Raw genomic sequence first — 22728 nt, 5'->3', positions numbered from 1 at the left:
CTTTCTTTTTTACAAAAATCTTAATAGAAAAATTATTAAAATCTCAAAAATGTTTATTAGTAAAATGGTTAATCCCTATTTGTCGTTTTGAATCCTATATGCATGAACTCAAAAGCTTATAGGTTCGGCTTTTATATAGCTTCAAATTTTAATTAATAAGATAGATAATTGTGATTGGATGCTAATAATTTTATGTGTGGATAGATAGATTTTAATGATTGTATAAATAGAATATAAACAAATTCGTGAGACTACTATGAATTATTTTATGTATTCCAATAAAAAAATTTAGATACTGAGATAGCTATTACGATTAAATGGCTAAGATGAAGTACTAATGAATTTAGTGGGACTAATAACAACTGATTATTTTTAATAAATATTTTCTTTTTTTAATTAATAAATTTTAAACTAAATACTTATTTTTTGTGTGTGTATTTCGATTATATTTCAATATTTTTTCCATATTTTAAAATATTTTTGTTTATAAAGTTAATAAGCTTTTATAAAAGAAAAACTTTAGATTTTGATATTTAGAACATTTTTCATATTTTCATATCTTTACTTTTATTTTTATATGTTGTTTATTTTTCCTTTTTACAAAAATCTAAAATACAGAAAATTATTAGAATCTTAAAAAAAGTAAAGTAGTGAGATGGCTAACCGCGATTGGTAGTTTAAAATTCTACATAGACAGTCCCAAAAGCTTGTAGCTTCGAATTTATATACATCTTGCTTCATTATATTGTCATATTTTCTCCAATTAATAAATATTTTTATTTAAACAAAATATTCAACATTTTTTTCTTGTGTTCCCATTAACAAAATTTATATTTTGATATTTTTCCATATTTTTAAATATTTTCGTTTATAAATTTATAATTTTTTTAAAATGAATAACTTTTATATCGATTATTTCTATTTTATGTATTTCCACGACAAAATATTTAGAAAAGTTCTACATTTTCAAAAAAAAAATTTATTTCCATATGTTGTTTTTTTTCTATTTTACAAAAATCTGAAGTATACAAAATTAATAGAATCTAAATAAAAGTTAATTAATGGGATGGCTATTCGTGATTGGTGGTTTAAAATTCCACGTGTACGGCTAAAGAGCTTATGGCCTCGACTTTTATTTAGTATAGAAACAAAATATTCAACATTTTTTTCTTGTGATCTTTTTTTTTTGTCGTCTGGATTTATTATTTATTGCAAATTATGAGAACTGTTACATAGACGATTCTACAACGGACAATTCCTTCCGACCCTTATTAGATCCACACTTCTTTCACCTTCATCTCCTCAACGTTCCAAGTGCATCCAGCAGGAACCTACTTGCCTCTTTATTAGGTTGGGCGCTTTAACCATTCAGCCATGGATGTTCATGGTTTTTTGATAGATACTTCTTTCTCTGTGTAGAATCCTGGCGAACGGCTATAATTATACATCGTTGGAGATCTCCTACACACTTGCCTCTATTAATCTGCAAATATATTAATAAATTGCCCTATCTGGGACTCGAAGCCCAGACCTCTGGAAGCATTAATTAACTCTTGATCAACCAATGGGCTAAGGGGCACAATATAAATTATTTAACTTATGAAAAAAATAGTATTGCGTCAAAAATTCTAAATCAACTATAGATATAAGTCGTACTCCGAAAATATATTTAAAAAAAAAAAAACAAATTGACATGCCTACATATTGGAGCAGTGGGGTAAACCGGGTCAACCCAAGACAACCGGGTCAAATCTGGTTTAGTTGGGCCATAAACGGCACTGCATCGGACTCGTTAGGTTGATGGGAAGGCTCTGCTTCTGTTGTAGGATGCTGTTTGTACATCAGATGCCTTGGTCTGATGGGGAGTGATCAATGGGCTCCTCTCCAAATTGTTTCTTCACCTTTCAACTTTTGGATATTTTCTTAATCTCCATGAACCTGATTTTGCTCGTTTTACGATCAAAACTTCCTCTTTAAGTCTCATTCTTCATGAGACATGTTCCAAAACTTAGGAAGAACCAAATTAATGCAAATGCTCCCTAAACATGCCTAAAATGAATGTGAAATACAAGAAAAAGGAGAAAAATACACAGCTAAACTGATAAAAATCACAAGATATCAACAGGTAAAAGTGAAAGTTCTGACTCAAATGTACATATGAGTCTCCTGTGTAGTTCCATCGACATAAATGACTATTGATAAAACTTTGACTCTCACCAATTAACAAATCAGATGATAAACATTCGAGTAACATCAAGGTTATTATGTTACAAATATCCAATGAACTGGAGAGTTGAATCAATTTGAAGCAAGAGCGTTTAGTTTCTTTTCATAAAGTTTTGCCCGTCGAAGAGCATCTAATGCCTCAGCTTGTTTCCCTGCACGTTTCAAGGTCACAGCTTTTACCTTCTCTGCTTTAATTCGTTCCTCCAATTGACTTCTCTCTTGACTAATATTATTACTCTCCTTCACTGGGTTTGGTTTCGCCGCAGCTTGTGTTGTGTCTGTTTTACTTACCGGTGGAGGATTCACGGGATTGTCTAATCCAATAGCTTTGAGGGCAGACAAAAGTTGAGGATCGAGAAAATCTTCCACCGCTACATCGTCCACCGGTTCTGGTTTAGAGGATGTTGAATCTTCCAATTGAGCTTCAAGAGTTTTGGCGATTTCAAACTCAGCTTCAGCTTCCTGCATTTTACCTTCCCTCCGAAGCTTCATGGCTTGACGTTTGTGGCTTAGTGACTCTTGCTGCAGCTTAAAACGGTCTCGACCAGACATTGCCTTAGGAGCTGAACTTGAAGGACTATTTTCTTTCTCTCGAGCAGACATTGCCTTTGGAGCTGAACTTGAAGGACTATTCTCTTTCTCTCGAGCAGGAGGATCCTGCGTTGTAGAAACCATATCATCTCGTCCGAGCTTTTCAGGAGAGGGATTTTCTCCTTCTTGTAGTCTCCTCTCCAACAATTTTGCTTGTTGCAATGCCTTTTTGGCTTCACTTATGTTTCCTTCTCTCTTTAACGCAAGTGCCTTTTTCTTATGAGCCACAATTTCTTGTTTAAGGGTGTTCTGAGGAGATGTATTTTGAACCGAATCTGATTGAATATTACTGGGCTCTGACTCTTCACGTGCCACTCTTTGTTCAGTGCCGTGATTGTTTCCTGAGCTAAAGTCTGACTTAGTCTCAGGCTTTCCTTTTACTGCATGAATTTGAGACATCTCACTATGCTCACCAGTCAGCAAATCCATCATACTTGGTTTCTGCTGGCCTGTCTGAGAAAAAAAGCTAGAGGAACCGGATTTATCTGGGGAGATAAAGTCTCCTAACAAGTCATAACTATCTTGAGCAGCATGAGAAACACTCGCAGATTTTACTGCCTTATCTTCCATTTGCGATCCAACTAATAAATCAACATCCATATAGTTTTCAGGGTTAATTTCAGAAGCTAAGCCTTTCATCTCCATCTTGGGGGTTTCCAGTTCTGCTAGCTGTGCCTCCAATACACTGGCCTTACTATATAATTCATCAGCATCTCCAGTTTTGCCTTGACGCTTGAAGGCAAGTGCCTTTCTTTTTAAGTCAAGAAGTTCTCTTTGGATTTGTGCCTTGCTTTTGGCTGCTATGCCCGGACCAGTTGACTGCACAGAGCCGAAAGCAGCAGCTTCTTTCTTTGGTTCTTCATCCTCCCATCCCAAATTCTTAAGAGTCGACAATAATGCTGGGTCCTTCATATCATTTTCTGTAACGCTATCATCTCCTCCATTGATCCCACTGTCTGTGGCAAGATCATTGGATCGTTTTTTCAGCTGATCACTGTCAGCATAAAGATTCTTGCCTGAATCAATCTCAACCATCTGGGCTTCCAACATTTTTGTCTGGTTCAGAACTTCCTCGGCTTCATCAACATTACCCTGTCGTCGCAAAGTTAAAGCCTTTCTTTTAAGCCCTAAGAGTTCTCGTTGTATTTCAGCTTTACTTCTTCTTGGTTTAGTAACACGGACTTCATATGCACCTTGAGTTTCTGTTGATTTCCCTGGTCGAGAATTAACTGGGTCAGATTTTTCTGATGAAGTACCTGCAGAATTATTATCTTCATCATTCCAACCTAAGCTCTTTAGCATCGACAAGTAATTCGGATCATTTAACTCCTCATCTTTTACATCCACGTCTCCATCATCATCCAGAGAACTAATATCAGGCAGATCATGTCCTTTTTCACGGGTGGCCTTCCCTGTGGCAGCTAACTTTGACGAATTGTCCAGCTCATCAAGCTGATTTTGGAGAACCGCTCCTTTCTTCAATTCTTCTTCTGCTTCGTTAAACTTTCCTTCCCTTCGCAAAGTAAGTGCTTTCTTTTTCACTGCAAGAAGTTCTTTCTGAATCGCTAGCCTGCTTCTGGGAGGAAGTTTCAGACTCGTATCCCTCTCTGCCCTAGTTGTATCAACAGTTTGTGATGACGTATCAGCAGCCTCTAGTTCCTTCTCAAGTAATTTTGCCTTCTTTAGTGTAGCCATGGCCTCTACGACATTTCCAGCCCGTTTTAGATTAAGAGCCTCTCTTTTCAATGTCTGAATTTCAGCTAAACTTTCATCTTTGTTTTTAGAAGACGGTCGAGAGTGGACATTCTCACGGTGTCCAGGATCCTCACTCCAACCCAAAGATTTCAATGCAGCAGTAATTGCTGGGTCCTCCATATCTTCGTCTGTGACATCAAATTCGCCATGAACTCCAATATCATCTACATTTCCCACAAGGTTACTAATGTCGAAATCATGGCTCCCCTCATATTGAGCTAACAGATCATCTTCTTTGTCATCATCCATACTATTAATAAGTGCAGATAACTCATCATCTGATTCATCAGCACCACCCAAAAGTTCCTGCTCTTCCAGTTCCCTTTCCAAAATTTTAGCCTTTTTCAGTTCCTCTTTAGCTTCCGCAAGCTTCCCTTCACGTTTCAGCGCAAGGGCATTTTTTTTAAGGGCAAGTACCTGACTCTTGTCTATTCCCCCACTCTTCTGAGGGTTAGCCTTTCGGGGAATTTCACGGAGAAGAGACGAAAATTCACCCTCCAAACTTACAGTTGCTGGTTTTTTATCTTCATCGTCAGACCACCCAAGATCCTTCAGCTCAGCTGCCAAATCATCATTTCCTTTACCTCCTTGACGTGGAGGCTTTTGTGATTTACTAGATTCTTTCGTAGCAGCCTTGTTTTTCGTCTCAGCAACATTTCGCATGGACAGATCCCTTTTCCGATTCCTTCTTAAGGATATCTCTAATGCGTCAGCCTCTCTCTCAAGTTCCCTCCCTCTCTTAAAAGCTTTTAAAGCTTCATCAGATTTCCCTTCTCCTTTAAGAACTCTGTACTTATTCTTCTCTTCTACTGCTTGTTTACGCAATTCTTCAGGACTAGCTGACACAACATCCAACTCCATATCTTTATTACTACTACTGCTTGCCATTTCTTTAGAAGCAATCCTGTCTGTACTAGACACTGATTCCGATGAAGAAGATACATCAACATCAGAACCTAGAATCTCACTGAGAACATCATCCTCATTCTTCACAGTCCTTTTAGAGCTACCTGCTGAACAAATTCACAACCACCTCTTTACATCAAAAACTAGCAGATAACACAAGTATTATCGATAAGATCAGTACATTATATACCTTTAGCAGCTCTATTTTTGTAACCATGACGCAACTCAAACCGTGCAGCTTCTTCAAGTTTCTTACATGGTTCACATATACGAACCGCCGAGTCACCTTGTCCACGTAGTGACATCCTTTGCTGAGTGCAGGTTCCACAGAACAGTCCTCCACATCTTCGGCAATGATGCTACTCACTCAAAACCAAATCCAGATTAAGAAAAAATTAAGCAAATTCTAAAGTTTTAGGGAGTCACAATTCGTAATACACATGGAATCTATCAATTGACTAAGAAAATTACCAGAAACCGATGATTCAGTGAAGTTTTTCCGATAAACAGATTCAAAATTAGATCTCGAAGAACAATCGACTAAGACGAATCTAATTTTTGATCGCGATAAGAAATAAGCAAGTATCAATTGATTGAGAGACGAAGAAACTAAGAGAGAAAGACCTTGCGATTGATGAAAGTGAATTGAGAAGAACATCCTTGACAATGAGAAGCATCAACGACCCAACTATTTCCTCTCAGAGATGGCTTCGCCGGTAATCCGATCTTCTCCAACATTTTTCCGTCTGATTCTTCTCCTCCTCCGCCGCGAGACGAATTTGGTTTTGGTTTTTGATTTTGATTTTCCCGGAAATGTGAAAGATCGAGCCAAGAAAATAATCGAGCATATGAAGAAGACGAAGAAGAAGACTACTTTTTCTCCTCTATTTTTTTCAGAAATAAATAAATAATAAACCTTTACTTTTTCTTTAAATATTATTTTAATCAATACGATGCCATTTAGCTTAAAGTAATATATAAAGCAATTGTAGACAATTGGGAGAGACATGAAACTAACTTTTGCTTTGAGACGACGAAACGAAGTGAGAAATAGAAAACCCTAAAAATTGCTTATAGACGATAAACTCTGAAAATCTCAATTTGTTCACGATGATCGTACCAGTCCGTTGTTTTACTTGTGGAAAGGTTTGTTTTTTTCTCTCTTTTTTATACGAATTCGATTTGTTATATATATGTGTGACAAATTAAATCTCTAGGGTTTTTAGAATTGAAATTTACGAAGCTTTTGTCTATGATTTTTTTAGGTGATTGGGAACAAATGGGATACATACCTTGAACTTCTCCAGGCTGATTACGCTGAAGGGTAAGCGATTATGTTTTATGAAATCCTAGAATTTGTGTGTATGAAAGCCTAGAATTTTGAATGTTTTCTGACAAACAATAGACGAATACGATAATGAATATAATTTTGGTGGTTTTATGTTTTAATTATGTTCTTGAATAGTCGAAGAGATTGCATCTTGTATTGTATAGACGAATATACATGATGATGAATTTTGATGGTTTTATGTTAAAAAAAGAGGATAAAAAATTAAGTACGAAACTAGTATCCCTAGTCCTCTAAAAGAAATAATATGATGGAATGATTTGAATCATGTCCTTGTATATAGTCGAAGAGATTGCATCTTGTCTTGTATGACCATCTTGAAGTTCATAGATGTTACCAAAAGCATGATCAAGTTAGGTCACTGATAGTGTTTGATTTGGTAAACAGTTTTGTTTCTCAAATTGTGTTTTTTCTTTTCTTATAGTTGTAATCTGATCAGTGTTGAAGTTTATAGATGTTATCTTTGTTAGTAAAGGAGCATGATGGTAGGTCACTGAGATTATGAGATATTCCTTTCTCTTGTTTATATCTCTAGTGTAATCTTTAGCCCTTTAATATAGTTTTAGGCGTTGTGCTACATGATTTGGTATATGCATAATTTGTATTCACACATTGCATTTTGTTGAACTGCAATTTGATTATTGTGTTGGAATATGTAGGGATGCTCTTGATGCGCTTGGGTTAGTCCGTTACTGCTGTAGACGTATGCTTATGACTCATGTCGATCTAATCGAAAAGCTTCTAAACTACAACAGTAATATCTTTAGACTCGGTTCTTTAGCCTTGTGCGCTCTACTTTTTATCCTTTTTTGTTTGTTAATTCGCTTACTCTATTAGAATATTTTTCCTTGCAGCTATGGAGAAATCTGACCCCAATTAAAGAAAGATGCTATGATGACGAATAACAAATCGTCAAGAGCAAAAGTGAAGGAGTGATGCATCTCATTCATGTGGAAGTCTTATCTTGCCTTTCTCTCTGAGGTTAATAACTAACAATGATGTTTCAAAAGTTTTGTTGAGTTTAGAAACTAGAAATTTTGATGTTATCAATGTTTTCTCATGTACTTGGTCTTGTAGATTCTTCATCTATTGATCTGCTATTGGTAATCTATTGATTCTTAAGAGTCTAACAAAACAGAGTAATACAAGTTACATAAGAATATAAAAACCCTAACGTTTGAAAACTTGTTCAAACGAATTTACAAGGGAGTCATCTTGTAATACACCATTAACAAATGAGTGGAAAGACATTAAGAAATGGGATTTGATTACTCTTTTACTCAAAGCAGAGGAAGAGCCAACTCCAACAATTTGTATGTTCTTTACCTTGGACATTGTCTTCTTTTCCTTCTTCATCGTATGCCTTGTCTGATTTCGAGTCACAACTGATTAGTACCTCTGTAGTATGGTCCATGTTGTCGCCTTCAGAATCTTCCAAGACCTCGCTGGGTTCAGAATCGTAGCTCCAATCATCGTCGTCATCTTCAGAAACTTGGTCTAATCTAGTTTTAGTGTTCCCATCACTGCTTTCCTCCACTTCGTTCGTCAAGATTCGCACACCACATTCAATAATCTCGCAGTCTTCATATGTGTAGAGATCAGAGATGTTGCGGAATTCAAACAATAACTCGCTGTTAACTTCAATGGATAAATCTTCTTCAAGAAAGTCACCATAAAAAATACATAGATGTTTCCTTCGAATTCCGGGGGATCCACGAGGATGTCCTACGAGAAACATTTTATGGATAGACCAACTGCTTTTCCCTATGATACGATACTGTAACTTAACATTTTTATATATTCTTCTGTGTTGATCTTGGATATGCGAAACTATGATGCAAGCCCTAAACCTCAAGGATGCAGAAGAAAGACGAACCATCACGGAGTTACCTTTGGCTCGGTGATTGAACTCACTAGGCATTACTCTTCCGGGTATGCAGTTGCTAAGAAAAGATTGTTGGATGAATAGTTTTCTTGTTTCTCCATCCAGTTTGAAGCAGTTAGTGAAAATGAGTTCTGCATTTGGAGAGTTTATAGGGAAGGTTACTCTCTCGAGTAACTCACAATTGTCTGCTATCAGGAGAAGAAGCCAATTAGGTAGCTCTGGTAATGATGTAAGTTTTCTGCAGCAAGATAGATAGATGCGTTGTAACCATAGAAGATCTTTGATGCAATCTGGAATCTTGTCAACATCAGTATAGCTTAGATCAAGCCGTCCTACGCATCCGGGGAAGTTTGATGCGTTCTTGTATTTTCCTCTTCCTCTTATATCAATATAATAAAGATGAGACCAATGCACAATCAATGCAGGCAATACATCTACCGATGTGTCTGATATATCGAGAGCGGTGATGTTGGTAGAAAAATTTGGGAAACTTGCCAGTCGTGAGCATCCAGCCATGTGAATCCTCTTGAGAGATGTCAAGTTGATGTTAGTTGGGATAACTTCCAGCTTTTGGCAAGAATTCATCATTATGTCCTCTAGTTTTTGAAGATTCGCAATAGATGATGGAAGCTCTACCAAACTCGTGCAACCGCTTAGCTCCAGTGTTTCGAGATTTGTAGCATTTGAAAGATCTGGGAGTTCTTTCAACTCCAGAGAACGAGACAAATCCATCTTCTTGAGATTAGTTAGCAACTGAATGTAAAATGTGACACAAGCAGAAAAATAAGTTTTAATTGTTACCAAATTTAGCACACAATCTCCAAATTTCCAAAAATAACACAAATTTAATATGAAAAAGACTAATATAAGCATTTGATTGACGTTTCACGCGATCGTATTATAATCTTGATTTCAAATTATAACACGTATATTAACTAACCTGAGTTCCTTCCCAGAGCTTCTTGAGTTGGCTATCTTCCATGCTAAGTTCGACTAGATTCTCCGGGCAAAATCTAAGAGGAAGAGTCTTGCTTGGGTATGCCTCCCAACGTAGTAACCTTAGAGGAGGTAGATAGTCCATCTCCTCAGGTATATGTGCATTCTAACATTCGCAGCATATGTTGTCTTGTAAACACTTAGAAAACGAAGATTAGACATTTTTCTAAGAGCTTTATCGCTTACAATTATTTCATTGATTCCTGATGTATCAAATGATATACCAGACACACCTCTTGTACCCTACATCAAATTTTGTACATAAAGAATTTGTTAGCACAATATAGGGAAGAACTTTTGTAATTTCACCAAGTGATTTTCTAAAAAGTGAAAGGAGCAAAGAAGTAAAATAAATATAGGAAAATGAACTTACTGTATTATTTTCAAGCACATCACAAATCTCTTGAGCATCAATTAAGATCCGGCGTTTCCAAGGCTCTTGTCTACGAATGGCTTGTCTCCCCATTTGTTGTAGTAAATTGTGCATCAATATTTCCCCTTTGCTAGATATATGTATCAGAGATTTATTTATTAGGATTTTTAACCCGTGTTCGATATCCAAGCTATTGTCAGCGAGCATGGCTTTCACAAGATCACCGTCTTCATAGTTGAAGAAGATTGCAATGTGGAGAAATAGTGTTTGCTCATTCTCATGTAAACTCTCATAACCGACTCTTAGTACTTCCTCGATCTCTCCATCCATAATAGTTTCTAGCCTCCTTACTATATATTTCCATTCGTCCTCATTCTTCCCATGTAAAGATGAACCCACCACACGTAGACCCAATGGAAGATTCCCACAAAGTTGTGCTACCCATTTTGCCATCATTAAGAAACTATGACGTGGAGAGCTTTGTTTAAAAGCATATCTACATAAGATCTTGAGAGCTTCTTCATCTGATGGAAACCCGACATTGTACACGTTGTCGATACCATGTCGATGCAAAATCTCTTTATTTTCAGTTGTCACAATAATCCTACTTCCAGGGCCGAACCATGAATTTTCATTAACCAAAGCCTCTAATTGCTTTACATCATTCACATCATCAAGAATGATAAGCACTTTCATGTCACATAGTCTTTCTTGTATTACACCTAAATGGGAGATCCTCATACCACTTTGGTTCAAAATCTTTGATAGCAGCTCTTCTTGTAAACGCAACTTAAAACCATACTCGTCAAAACCAATGGGATAGCTTCCCCTAAAGTTGTCCATAAAACAACTAAGCTGAAACCTATTGGAGAATAGATTTTTCAAAGCTCTAGCAATGGTAGTCTTACCAATGCCTGCCGGACCAGATATTCCAACCATCATAACTCCATCATTATCTAAATCTAGCAAAGACTGCATCATTCTCAAATGAGTCTCAAGTCCAACCATGTCATCAAAATCTCTTGATGGTGTAGCATTCACTTTATCTGAAACATCTCTTGCAATCTTCTCGATCATTTTGGCTTCATTGTCCCTGAAAAGATACAAAAAAAAAAAAAAAAAACAGAGAGATAAACATTCTTCTTTAATTTGCCACTAATTATTTATGATACTTATTTCCAATATTCATTAAGCAAACATTTTTCCTTAATCATTCTTATCCATCATAAAACACCATTAACAGTTGACACAAAAAAAGCACCATAAATATGTTTTTGTTTTTTGCTCTTAGGCTACCACTTAGAACTTAGAACTTAGAACATAAAGAAAAATAAATAAACTAAAGTTAATCAAGCACAAACCAGTTTCGGAAGTGTTCTCCGGCTATGTTACCCACATAGTTCAAAGCTTGGCTCCATTTTCGTCTCTCCTCCTCCGTTTTACGAGCACAAGTCTCATTGAAAGCACGCCCAAAATCTCCGGTCTGTTTACGCACATCATGTGGATCTACTCCATAGAAGACAGTCATCACTATTTGCCCTCTATCTTCCTTGCACTTCAAAATCTGTACCAATTCATCCAAACACCAGCTGGATGAAGCATAGTTCTTGGAGAGCACCACGATTGCGATCCTCGATTCATTAATTGCTCGTGTGAGTGCAGGGGCGATGGTTTGGCTTCTCTCGATCCCTTGATCATCGAACATCGTAATCCCGTTGTAGTTAAATTGTTTGCGTAAATGAGAGAGAAATGTTTTACGGACGTCTGGTCCATGGAAGCTAGCAAAGACGCGGTATGTCCAGATACGAAGAGGCAAAGAAGAACAAGCCATGAGATTCGATACTAGATCGAGTAGCGAGCAAAGTTCAAGACCACTCATAAAAATATGTCTCTGGATGAGCAATCATTGTCTAAAATAAATTATGGAGAAAGTGGAAAAGGTCTTCTATTCACCATTGACTTTTGACTTTTGAGAAAGAGAGATGTGAAGTTTCTACGCGTTTTCAAGTCCTTCAGCTTTTGGAAATACACCATAATGGTAAAAATGAAAAATTATTCTTCTCTCTTTTTAATCGATTTTGCTTTGAAAAAAAAAAATCAAATTGGAAGGAATCGTAGTTAAATAATTTGAAAATGAGTCTAAAACCATTAAACAACCTCTTAAGTCTAAAATTTTCAAAATTAATATTAAAACTAATCCTAAGAATTAACATTAAAAGCATCCTAAGAATTCTAATACATATAATTTAATTTAATTATTTCTTTTAATTTTAAATAATAATAAAAAATTAAAACCAATTATATGCTGACATATGTAAAAGTATTCTCAAAGGAGAATCGATTCTCGTTTCTCTCTCCCACTTTTTATTATTTTTTTAACTTTTTATTGGTGAGAATCTATGTGAAAACTCTCCACTGCACATGCTCTTAATGTTAACTCTTAGGATTAGTTTTAATATTAATTTTAAAAATTTTAGACTTAAGAGGTTGTTTATTGGTTTTAAATTTTATGTGTCTCTAATGGTAGGTTCTTAAGTTATGATTCTTAGAGGAAAAAAAGTATTAATTTAAAAAAGAAATTAAATAAACAATTTTAATTTTTAAAAACTTAATAATTGTTGCAAATGAAAAAATTTGAAACATACATGACATACAATTTATAACATAAATGACATAAAACTTAATAGTTTTGAACTTGATTTCCGCCAAATTTTGTTCATATATGCTCCACCAAATCCGCTTTCAATTGTTGATGCATACCTCGATCACGAAGTCGAGTTCTAGTGGTCATCATATTTACGTATTTTATTTTAGAAAATTTAATAATTATTGCAATTAATAAAATTTGAAACATACATGACATAAATTTTAAACATACATGATATAGTGGTGTTTTTAAAAATAATTTTTTTGAAAATTAAATTGGTACCAACGTTATGTTGGCCCAGTGGTAAATCTCCCAGGTGAAGGTACTGGGTTCGACGCCCGTTGGGAGGAATCTCTTCTCCAAAGGAAATGAATTTAACCTGGTGTGGGTCCCGCCTCTGAGAGATGTAGGGTCTTCGGGCTTGAACTTCCAGATATTAAAAAAAAATAAAAAAAAATTGGTGTCTTTTTTTTTTTTTGTGCACCTTTAAAGCGTATGAAATTTGGTGTCTAAATGTATGAATTTGGTGTTAAAGCGTATGAAATTAGTGAAATTGTATGAAATTGGGAGATGGAGATGGAGGTAGATTAGTGTTAAAATACCTTCAGCGAATAAGAGGCCGACACATCAGCGTCTCTTAGAGACTAAAAAAGCTCTTAGCTAAGAGCCAATTCTTAGCAATATTAGGTATTTTGATTTAAATTTAATCTCATTAAACCTAAGAGTCCTACTTTAAATCCCCCATTGGAGATGATTTAAGGTCTTTAAAGATGTGATTACTCTAGTAACCCTCGTTAGAGTGGGTTTGTAAGTTTATTGAATAATTATATGACAAATTAGTCTCGTAGTCTGGTAAAGTAGTAAGGTATAACACGTACAAATGATTTATATACGTGTGCTCGAAATATCTTTTTTTTCTTTTTTTCTTTTTTTTTTTGACATCACAAAATATCTTATTTTTCACAAGTTCATTTTCCAGGTATATATGATGTAAATATTTATATATCAAAAGATATAGCAAAATCGACCAACATAATATTGAAAGCCATTTTATAGAATGAGAATGAGATCAAAGACTCATATACCCATAAGATCACATTTTACATAATAAAAATCAAGATTCTTTAGCTTTGATCAATCCTTTGGACTCGAAGTACTCTATCATCTGATCATACATCTCATTGATCCCATATTCGAATCGAAAGCCTTCATTGATAAGTTTTTCCGAAGATAGTATCAATTTCGGAATCGACAAGCCCTCTTGGAATCTGCCAAATTTCGCAAAACAAAAACTGATTAGACAAAAAATAATTGAATTTTCCATTAAGATTTTCGCAATTTCTGTAGAAAATACGCGTACTCTGACAACACATTGTACTTAGGATATCTCTGTATGAGAAGATCAGCAATCTCTGGAACACTTGTGTTGTAAGCACAGCATATGTAGCGACCAGAAGCAGTTTCTTTCTCCGCAAGAAACAAATGGGCACGAGCTAAATCGTCTACGTGAACGAACGAGATCGAGCCAGATAGCTTCTGCATTTCCTTAAGACCGGTCACATGCATTTCTTTCCCTGACACACAACACAAAATCATCTTGATTATTTATCGTGAAACAGAATGGGATAAAATGGTAAATTTGTGTTTACCGGTGATTAAAGACATCGAGAGAGATAAACTGCTCGGAGGATCGGAGAGGAGAGAGTTTCCGGCTATAAGTGCCGGAATCACGGTAACGAGATCGATCTTATTCTCTTCCGCAAATTCCCAAGCTGTCTTTTCTGCTAACATCTTCGAGATTGGGTAACCCTAGAAAAGAACAGAGAGGTAAGTTAATAAGCTGGTTTATGTAAGAAAAAGCCTAGCTTGTGGGACAAGAAACGTAATTACCCAGTTAAAAGGCTTCTTCTCTCTGAGAAATTCAATGTCAGTCCAGTTTTCCTCATTCATCACGAGTCCGGTTCCAGAATCATTGTTGATGGAAACAGCAGCAGCTGAAGATGTGTAGATCACACGCTTGACTGATTTCGATTTTAAGCAAGATTTAAACACATTGATCACTCCTTGTATCGCCGGCTTGATCATGTCTTCCTGTATATTGAAACAAAAAAAACAAGAATAGCTTGAAAATGTTTCTCTTAGAGTAAAAAACACAAGCCTGCACATTCTGTTCAAGATAGACCTCGGGATCTTCGGATTTAAAGTTGATCGGCGTTGCTACATGGAAGATGTATTCACAGCCCGAGAATGAGGAATCAAAACTCTCTTCATCAGTCAAATCCGCCTTAAAGATCTTGAGGTCGCCAAGTTCTTGAAGTTGCCTAAGGTGAGCTATTTTCTTCTCGTTTTCTGCAGTTTCAGAATTAAAAAAAATCCATTAAACATTCAAAATGCATCAGAAGAAGTTAGATAGAAGAAGAAGAAAGTGAAGAACCTGGATCTCTAACTGTAGTGTTAACTTTGTAGCCACTTTGAAGCAAATGCTTAATGAGAATAGAGGCTAAGTTTCCCGTGCCACCGATAACACAAGCCTTCTTCGCTCCGGTGTGTGTAAGAGTCTGGTCCATGATTAGTAATCTGATCTTACTTTTAAAATTACAGAGATTGAGATTTGGTTGTTATGAGTTTAAAGGTCTTGGGACTTCTATATAAGAAGTAAAAAAAAATGCAAATAGTCTTTGCTCATTTGGTACAACCATAGATCAATAAGACTTTTTTAGAAGGTAAGCTCGTGATCTTTGAGATAACCAATTTGTCTTCACCTAAGAATCAAACAAAAGATTTGACTTGCTGATTTGTTAGCATCTACCAAATTATCAGAAGGTTTTGATGATTTTTGTCACCAAACAATATAACAAGGTTTTTCTTTGCCGATCTTAAAATGAGTTACAAAAGAATGTACTGTGTTGATGTTTTTTTTTTTCAAATTCTCTGCAGTTTTTTACACGACTTGATATGCTCTGTTTCACTAGTTACAGTGGACTCAATTCAACAAAACTTCCTCTGTTCTTGTTCATGTTTCACATAATGGCCTCAAGCTTTGGAAAAATTAACTACCATGGTAATTTATGATATAAAGGCTACAAATCCGAAACAGAGAGTTAAACAAAGATAACACCAAAAAAAAACCAAAAGTTACATAGAAAGATAACAGAGAATAAGAAGAAAGGTAAATCCTAAATTCGAAAACAAAAGAAGGCAATGCATTGCAATATGTATCTAATGGTTTTTCTTCGAAGCTTCAACGATCATAGACGTCAACTCCTGCAAAAACTTCGTCTTCTCCAATACAAATTCAAGCTCCTTAGCTTGCAACAACTTGAACTTCTCTTCAATAATCTTCTTAGTCTCAACCGGAACCAAACTCCATTGTTGCTTCACATAAAACTCATCAACACCTAAACCAGTAATCATTCGAACAAGAGACGAATTATCAAACCAATCACCTCCATGAACCAACACTTGCTTATCATCACCACCACCATCTTCAACTTTTTTACCATTAGTATTTGAAGAACCACCACCAACAAAAACCAACTCTTGCTTAACAGAATCAATCTTCTTCTTCTTCGCACTCTTTTTCGATACACCATTCGACTTAACATTGGAATCAAGAGCAATCCCTTTAGGTCCCCAAATAAACTTTGACAATTCAAAAGCTTTCTTATCATGAGCTTTCACAAAACTAGGTTCTTTTCCTTCTTTACCAATATACTTCTTCCTTAAACTCCTAATCTTATCCATGAACTGATTCTTACTAACCTCAAAGCTAATCGATTTCTTGAGAAATTCGTAAAACGCATTAGAATCTTCATAAGGAGACTTCCCTGTATCAGCTTTGAAATCAATCATTCCTTGTAACACTGAGATTTCGTCTTCTTCACTCCATAGTCTTTGAAAAGCTCCTGGTTTCTTTATACTCTCTTCGTCTTTCTTCACACGTTTCGTTGAAGTCGTCGTCGTAGCTTCACTCGCTGGCCGTTTTGTTCCTGATTTCACCGCCGGTAAAGCTAAAGCAGCGGACGATGTTGGATCTTCTTTCTTCTTTTGATTCACAGCGGAGACGGCGATTGTTTTGCCAGATCCAGAATTCGGTGGATTTGTTGATTCAGAGTCTGAATCTGTTTCGGTCTCGGATCCAGAATCTGAATCGGCGGCGGCGGTGGATTTTGCTGGAGCAGCGGCGGCGGTGGTGGTGGTGGCGGCGGAAGGGGTTTTGATTGGAGCTTTGATTGGTTGTTCTTCTTCAGATGAAGATGAATCGTCTGAAGCTTCTCCAGCTTCTGAAGTCTCGACGTCATCGTCGTCGCTTGAAGAAGCCGTTGGTGGATCTTCTAAAGGATTGAGTTTCTTCGTCATCGGAATTTTCAAGGAGGAAATCGGAATCTTCGAGAGAGAGAGAGAAGATTTTAGGGTTTGTGAGGAGACGACGGCAAGTTGAGAGAATATAAAGGGGAAAAATGTCGTTTTATCTCCCAACTTTCAAAAAGTGGCCAATCAATACGTCAATTTCATATGTGGCCATTTAAAACATGAAATAAACGTTGACTAACGTATGAGACATGGAACTTCGTTGACCAGGCCAAAATAGACATGCCGTTATCAGTCGTTAACGGAACTTCTAACGCCCGTTATCACCCGTAACGACTCTGTTAATCAACTTTCAAATTGTGGCCATTTTAAACATCAACTTCATATGTGGCCATTCAAAACATGAACTAATCGTTGACTAACATTTGAAACATTAGAATTCGTTGACCAGGCCAAAGTAGACATGTCGTCATCATTCGTTAACTGAACCTATAACATCCGTTATCACCCGTTAACGACACTGTTAGTATGTCCAAAAAGATTTTTCCCAAATGAAAACACCAAATCCCCAAATCTATTTCTACAACAGCTCAAACAAGATGAATAGTCCTATTATCTCTATCTGCATTTCAGAAAAGCTACATTTAGTCTAGGCCTGGGCATAATACCCGAACTCGAAGAACCGAACCGAACCCGACCCGAAAAATCCGACCCGAACCCGAACCCGAAGTTTTAAAATACCCGAACGGATTCTAAACTTGACAACCCGAAAAACCCGAACCCGACCCGAACTCGAACCCGAACAAGTACCCGAACATACCCAAAATATAAGTACATAGTTATAATATATTAGTAATATTTATACTTGTAATAACCTAAGTGCCAAAATTATTCGGATGTTAAGATATTCGGGTGTTTTAGCTACTTTGGGTTAGATTCGGGTTAAAATATTTGGGTTTTATAGATTTTTTGATTATTTTTCAATACTTTGCATAGGTCGGATACAAAATTTCTAATATTTGGATACTTTGGGTAAACCTGAATCCGAACCCGAAATACCCGATCCGAACCCGACCCAAACCCGAAGTTTTAAAATACCCGAATGGATCTTAGTTTTCTAAACCCGAAAAACCCAAACCCAAAAAACCCAACCCGAACCCGACCCGAATATCCGAACGCCCATGCCTATTTTAGTCCTATGATGGGTCTACAAGTTTGCTTCCATGATTCCTTTTTAGATTTAAAACAAATATATAAACAATGTTTGCTTCCAATTACTGGCTCTACGATTGTCTATATATCAAACCATGTCCTTGGATTATGCTTTAAACAAAAAATTTGTCCTGATTTTCTCTTGATTATTTTCAAAACGACGTCGTTTTGGATATACTAACAGAGTCGTTAACGGGTGATAACGGATGTTATAGGTTTTTTTAACGAATGATGACGACATGTCTATTTTGGCCTGGTCAACGAATTCTCATGTTTCAAATGTTAGTCAACGATTAGTTCATGTTTTAAATGGCCACATATAAAGTTGATGTTTAAAATGGCCATAATTTGAAAGTTGATTAACAGAGTCGTTACGGGTGATAACGGGCGTTAGAGGTTCCGTTAACGACTGATAACGGCATGTCTATTTTGGCCTGGTCAACGAATTTCCATGTCTCAAACGTTAGTCAACGTTTATTTTATGTTTTAAATGGCCACATATGAAGTTGACGTATTGATTGGCCACTTTTTGAAAGTTGGGAGATAAAACGACATTTTTCCCGAATATAAAGGTGTTAACTTTAGTTAAAGTGGTTGCTGTCTTCCAATAGATATTCTAGGGTTTTTAAATAATTTTTTAGTAATTTAATTATTTTTGGTCAAAGTAATAAGAATTTTTAATAGATTCATTCCGGTTAAGGGTGTCAAGTTGGTTAAACCAAACCAATCCAATCTATATCCATATGAATTTAGTGTCTAATGGATAACGAGTCAATCCAATTCATTTAGTAAATGGTTTGGATGAAACCATAACTCATTTGAATTGTTGGATTCATGGATTAAATGAGTTTATCCATTTGATAATTTTTCTATAATCTAAATAATTATCATAATTAATAATTACTAACTATGATACTATAATCATCACCATCATCATACCATCATCATTTCATTATCATTATCATCATCATCTCATCATCATCATCATCATCATCATCATCATCATCATCATCATCATCATTATCATGACCAGAGACTTGATCGGCAAAATAGAAGAACCAGACCCTTAAGTATCGAAGCTTCTAAAAACCCTTTAATGGCGAAGATAGATAGATCGATGGTGAGAGAGATTGATGGTGGTGAGAGATTGATGATGGTGAGAGATTGATGAGGCTGAGAAAGAGAGAGATCGGTGATTGTGAGACTTACGACAAATTTAGGTTCTGTTTTGGTTTATCAAATCGGTTTAGACATTCAATTCGGTTAGATTCGGTTTAAACATTTGATTTAAAATGTTTAATTTCTATTGGTTTGATTATGAGTAACCACTAATCCATTCTAATCAAAATCATTTCAATCCAATTCATTAAACTCATTAATCCATTTAATCCATTAATCCATTAAGATCCAAATTTTACATCCATTAGATCCATGGATTGGATTGGTTTGGATTGATCCATCAATTTCAATCCATTTTGACACCCCTAATTCTGGTAAATGTATTTATTGTTTGCATAAATGTGACTATTTTTTATTGGAAGTATTGTAATTTGTAAATAACTAGATATAACCCCGCGGTACACCGCTGGTCGATTTTTTTATAACTAAAAAATTATTTAGCAAAATTTTAAATTGTATTTTTTTTGTTAATATTGTTTATTTTGTTTAGTGTTTCTGATTTTATAATTAAATTTTGATTTTTAATTCTAAAATTTCATTCATAGTATATTGTTTAATATTAATATCGATCTAAACCCGTTGCACCATATAACCCCGTCCCGTAAAATTAAACATCATTTGTTATTTTTTTTTAATAATATTTTTATCCACTATGGATCGCAGGTTCATGCGGATAAGCCCGTAGAGAGTTGCGGGTTTGCGTGTCGATCCGCCAAAAGAGAAGCTATCTTTTGAAACATTTTGTTTTATTTAGAGGTTTTGAGAAAGTATCCCTAAAAATAATTTTCATTATATGAAAAAAAAAAAAAAGAAGTAGAAGAAATTGTAATATCAACATTCCCGATTTTTACATCACTCGTTACTATTAAATTTTTTTTTTTTGCAGATAAAAGTCAGAAGTTAACTAAGTCGAGATTTTTAAAAAGATTGTGTAGAGATTTTTGGTAAATTGTTAAGAACATATTTGATTTCAAAATCTTTACTTAAATAGATAAGGAAATATTTTATAGAGACTTTTGCTAAATATATATGAAAATAAATTTCATTTAAAAATCTTTACTTAAATAAAACAAATCTAAATAATTAATGCTAATAGCATGCCATTGTAAATACTTCTCAACTTCAGGATTTATTTGCTAATTGTGATCCAAAAAGGGGAAAATGTCATTAAAATCCCCAATTTATTCAAAACGTTGATTTAAATCCTCAACTCATGACGAAACGAAATAAATATCAAACTTATGTTGACTTTCCAAATAAATATTAAACTTATGTTGACTTTCCAAATAAACACCAAACTTTCATTGACTTGGCCATATTAGGCATGACGTTAAGTGAGTTAACAGACAATGTTAACGGGATTAATTTTCTGTTAACAGACCCGCTAATTAAAAATGACAGTATTGTTGAACTATAATCAAAATCTCATCTAAGTCATATAACCTAAAGTCGTATTCATATAAGTTAATTAGTTATTTACGTAAGAGTCACGAATGTACGTACGTATAGTTGTGTATGTTCGTAAAGTTGTGTCTTTTCGATTAACACAAGTACGTACACGTTGTTTCGTGTTGTATAAGTAGATCGAGTCAAACTCAATAACATCATTGTGTGTAATACATTTTATCTTATCAATAAAGATCAAGTTTCTTCATACTCTATTTTTCATTTTGGTTTTGTTCTTCATACTCTGTTAAAACAGAGTTCGTTTGTTGATCAAAACACCAACAAGTATTCCTTCTAAACATAAAACGACATTGTTTTGTCGTAACTATTCAATAAAATTCCGAGTTTCAAATCATACTCTATTTAGGGTTAGGGATTTTGCTCGATTTGGGGATCTAAGATTGACTTTAGGGATTTTATTTCAATCGTTACGACAAAATGACGTCGTTTTGTTGTTATATGAAACAATGTCGTTATCAATTAACATATATGTTAACAGAAAATTACCTCCGTTAACGAGATCTATTAACCCACTTAACGTCGTACCTAATATGGCCAGGTCAACGGAAGTTTGATATTTATTTGGAAAGTTAACATAAGTTTGATATTTATTTGGAAAGTCAACATAAGTTTGATATTTATTTCGTTTTGTCATGAGTTGAGGATTTATTAACCCACTTAACATCGTACCTAATATGGTCAGGTCAACAGAAGTTTGATATTTATTTGAAAAGTCAATGAAAGTTTGGTGTTTATTTGGAAAGTCAACATAAGTTTAATATTTATTTGGAAAGTCAACATAAGTTTGATATTTATTTCGTTTCGTCATGAGTTGAGGATTTAAATCAACGTTTTGAATAAGTTGGGGATTTTAACGACATTTTTCCCGATCCAAAAATGTATATATAGATTCTAGGGAACCCAAAGGAAAGGAATAATTTTAAAGAAGAAAACAAATCGAATCAAAAATGTGTAGAAATTATATTTACAAGTATTAAAACACTTGTAACTTGTAACAGTGAGAAAGAGACTTGTGTTACTATTCGGTTTTTTTCGGTTCGGTTTGATCGATTATTCGGTTACTGGTTTTTTGTCCAGCCCTAAAAATCTAACAACAAGTCAACAAGTAAAGAAAGATGATGAAGAAGAGAAAGTTCATCGATGAAAGACTCTACTTCTCTCTTTACCCAAGAAAAAAAAAATTATGGGCTTGAGCTTATACATGCCTAACTTCTGATCTTCTTTTCAATGAGGTGTAGTCCAGTTTGTGTAGAACCCACATGAATTACCAACAGGCATAGAGCCCATTTTTGACCCAAACACAATCAACTCACATAATAGAAAACATAACATGTGTCGTTGAAGATATATGGTTCAGGGTTTGTGTAGTAACTTTTCTTGTATTACAAAATAGTAACAAAAAATCAAATTGAGTCACAAAATAGAAAACTAACTAAATTTACAGACTATTATTTTTTTTTCAATATTTTCTCTAACTTTTTGACAAAAATTAAAACCAAACTAATTGGTGTTTACTAGAATTCTTCTATATGGTTTAGATGTAGGTTTTGGGAAGCGATTAGTTCCAGCAAAAAAAAGAATCAAATTGATTAAAACTAAATTGTAAGCTGGAGATGATTTAGCTTAGGATCTTTGTATCAGTTTGACTTAAGATTTACATAAAACCGAAACGTTGTTCGTTGGGTTAGGTTATTTATTAAATTGGCATGGTGAAACACTATATTAAGGAATGAAAGAAGAAGAAGAAGAAGAGAGAGAAAGAGAGATGATAAGTCTACCACATTACCACCATTCGTATACCTTTCTCTTCCTTTTTTTTTTTTTTTTTTTGC

General features: G+C 35.0%; 5 protein-coding genes across 7 annotated transcripts; 1 reads left to right on the top strand and 4 right to left on the bottom strand.

Moving 5' to 3' along the window:
- Positions 1-2110: 2110 nt before the first annotated feature.
- Positions 2111-6343, bottom strand: LOC9324136. 2 transcript variants are annotated; one of them, XM_021034369.1, is made up of 3 exons: positions 6103-6343; positions 5669-5837; positions 2111-5585 (listed from the first exon to the last, which is right to left on the bottom strand). In XM_021034369.1, the coding sequence occupies exons 1-3, from the start codon at positions 6214-6216 to the stop codon at positions 2299-2301; spliced, it is 3570 nt and encodes a 1189-aa protein (XP_020890028.1). In that variant the 5' UTR covers positions 6217-6343; the 3' UTR covers positions 2111-2298. The 2 variants fall into 2 exon arrangements, with proteins under 2 accessions (XP_020890028.1, XP_020890029.1); XM_021034370.1 differs by having other exon boundaries at positions 2111-5582.
- A 113-nt stretch (positions 6344-6456) lies between these two features.
- LOC9322582 (DNA-directed RNA polymerase subunit 10-like protein) lies at positions 6457-7937 on the top strand. The gene is made up of 4 exons (XM_002888026.2): positions 6457-6624; positions 6744-6802; positions 7486-7580; positions 7681-7937. Exons 1-4 carry the CDS (start codon positions 6589-6591, stop codon positions 7704-7706), a joined length of 216 nt encoding a protein of 71 aa, XP_002888072.1. The 5' UTR covers positions 6457-6588; the 3' UTR covers positions 7707-7937.
- A 79-nt stretch (positions 7938-8016) lies between these two features.
- LOC9322581 (disease resistance protein RML1A) lies at positions 8017-12018 on the bottom strand. Its single transcript, XM_021034374.1, is given in 5 exon segments — positions 8017-9464; positions 9652-9812; positions 9815-9950; positions 10081-11173; positions 11442-12018. Coding segments are annotated over 5 exon segments (3270 nt in total). The 5' UTR covers positions 11960-12018; the 3' UTR covers positions 8017-8102.
- Positions 12019-13653: 1635 nt separating this feature from the next.
- LOC9322580 (anthocyanidin reductase) lies at positions 13654-15352 on the bottom strand. 2 transcript variants are annotated; one of them, XM_002886468.2, is made up of 6 exons: positions 15162-15352; positions 14910-15076; positions 14618-14818; positions 14377-14536; positions 14088-14301; positions 13654-13995 (listed from the first exon to the last, which is right to left on the bottom strand). In XM_002886468.2, the coding sequence occupies exons 1-6, from the start codon at positions 15292-15294 to the stop codon at positions 13842-13844; spliced, it is 1029 nt and encodes a 342-aa protein (XP_002886514.1). In that variant the 5' UTR covers positions 15295-15352; the 3' UTR covers positions 13654-13841. The 2 variants fall into 2 exon arrangements, with proteins under 2 accessions (XP_002886514.1, XP_020890103.1); XM_021034444.1 differs by having other exon boundaries at positions 14088-14295; positions 15162-15323.
- A 533-nt stretch (positions 15353-15885) lies between these two features.
- On the bottom strand, positions 15886-17158 carry LOC9322579 (probable transcription factor At1g61730). The gene has a single exon (XM_021034432.1). It carries the CDS (start codon positions 17084-17086, stop codon positions 15947-15949), a length of 1140 nt encoding a protein of 379 aa, XP_020890091.1. The 5' UTR covers positions 17087-17158; the 3' UTR covers positions 15886-15946.
- Between the last annotated feature and the right edge of the window lie 5570 nt (positions 17159-22728).

The sequence above is a fragment of the Arabidopsis lyrata genome, assembly GCF_000004255.2.
Source record: "Arabidopsis lyrata subsp. lyrata unplaced genomic scaffold ARALYscaffold_2, whole genome shotgun sequence".
Classification (NCBI taxonomy): domain Eukaryota; kingdom Viridiplantae; phylum Streptophyta; class Magnoliopsida; order Brassicales; family Brassicaceae; genus Arabidopsis; species Arabidopsis lyrata.
This window is presented reverse-complemented; position numbering and strand designations above follow the sequence as displayed.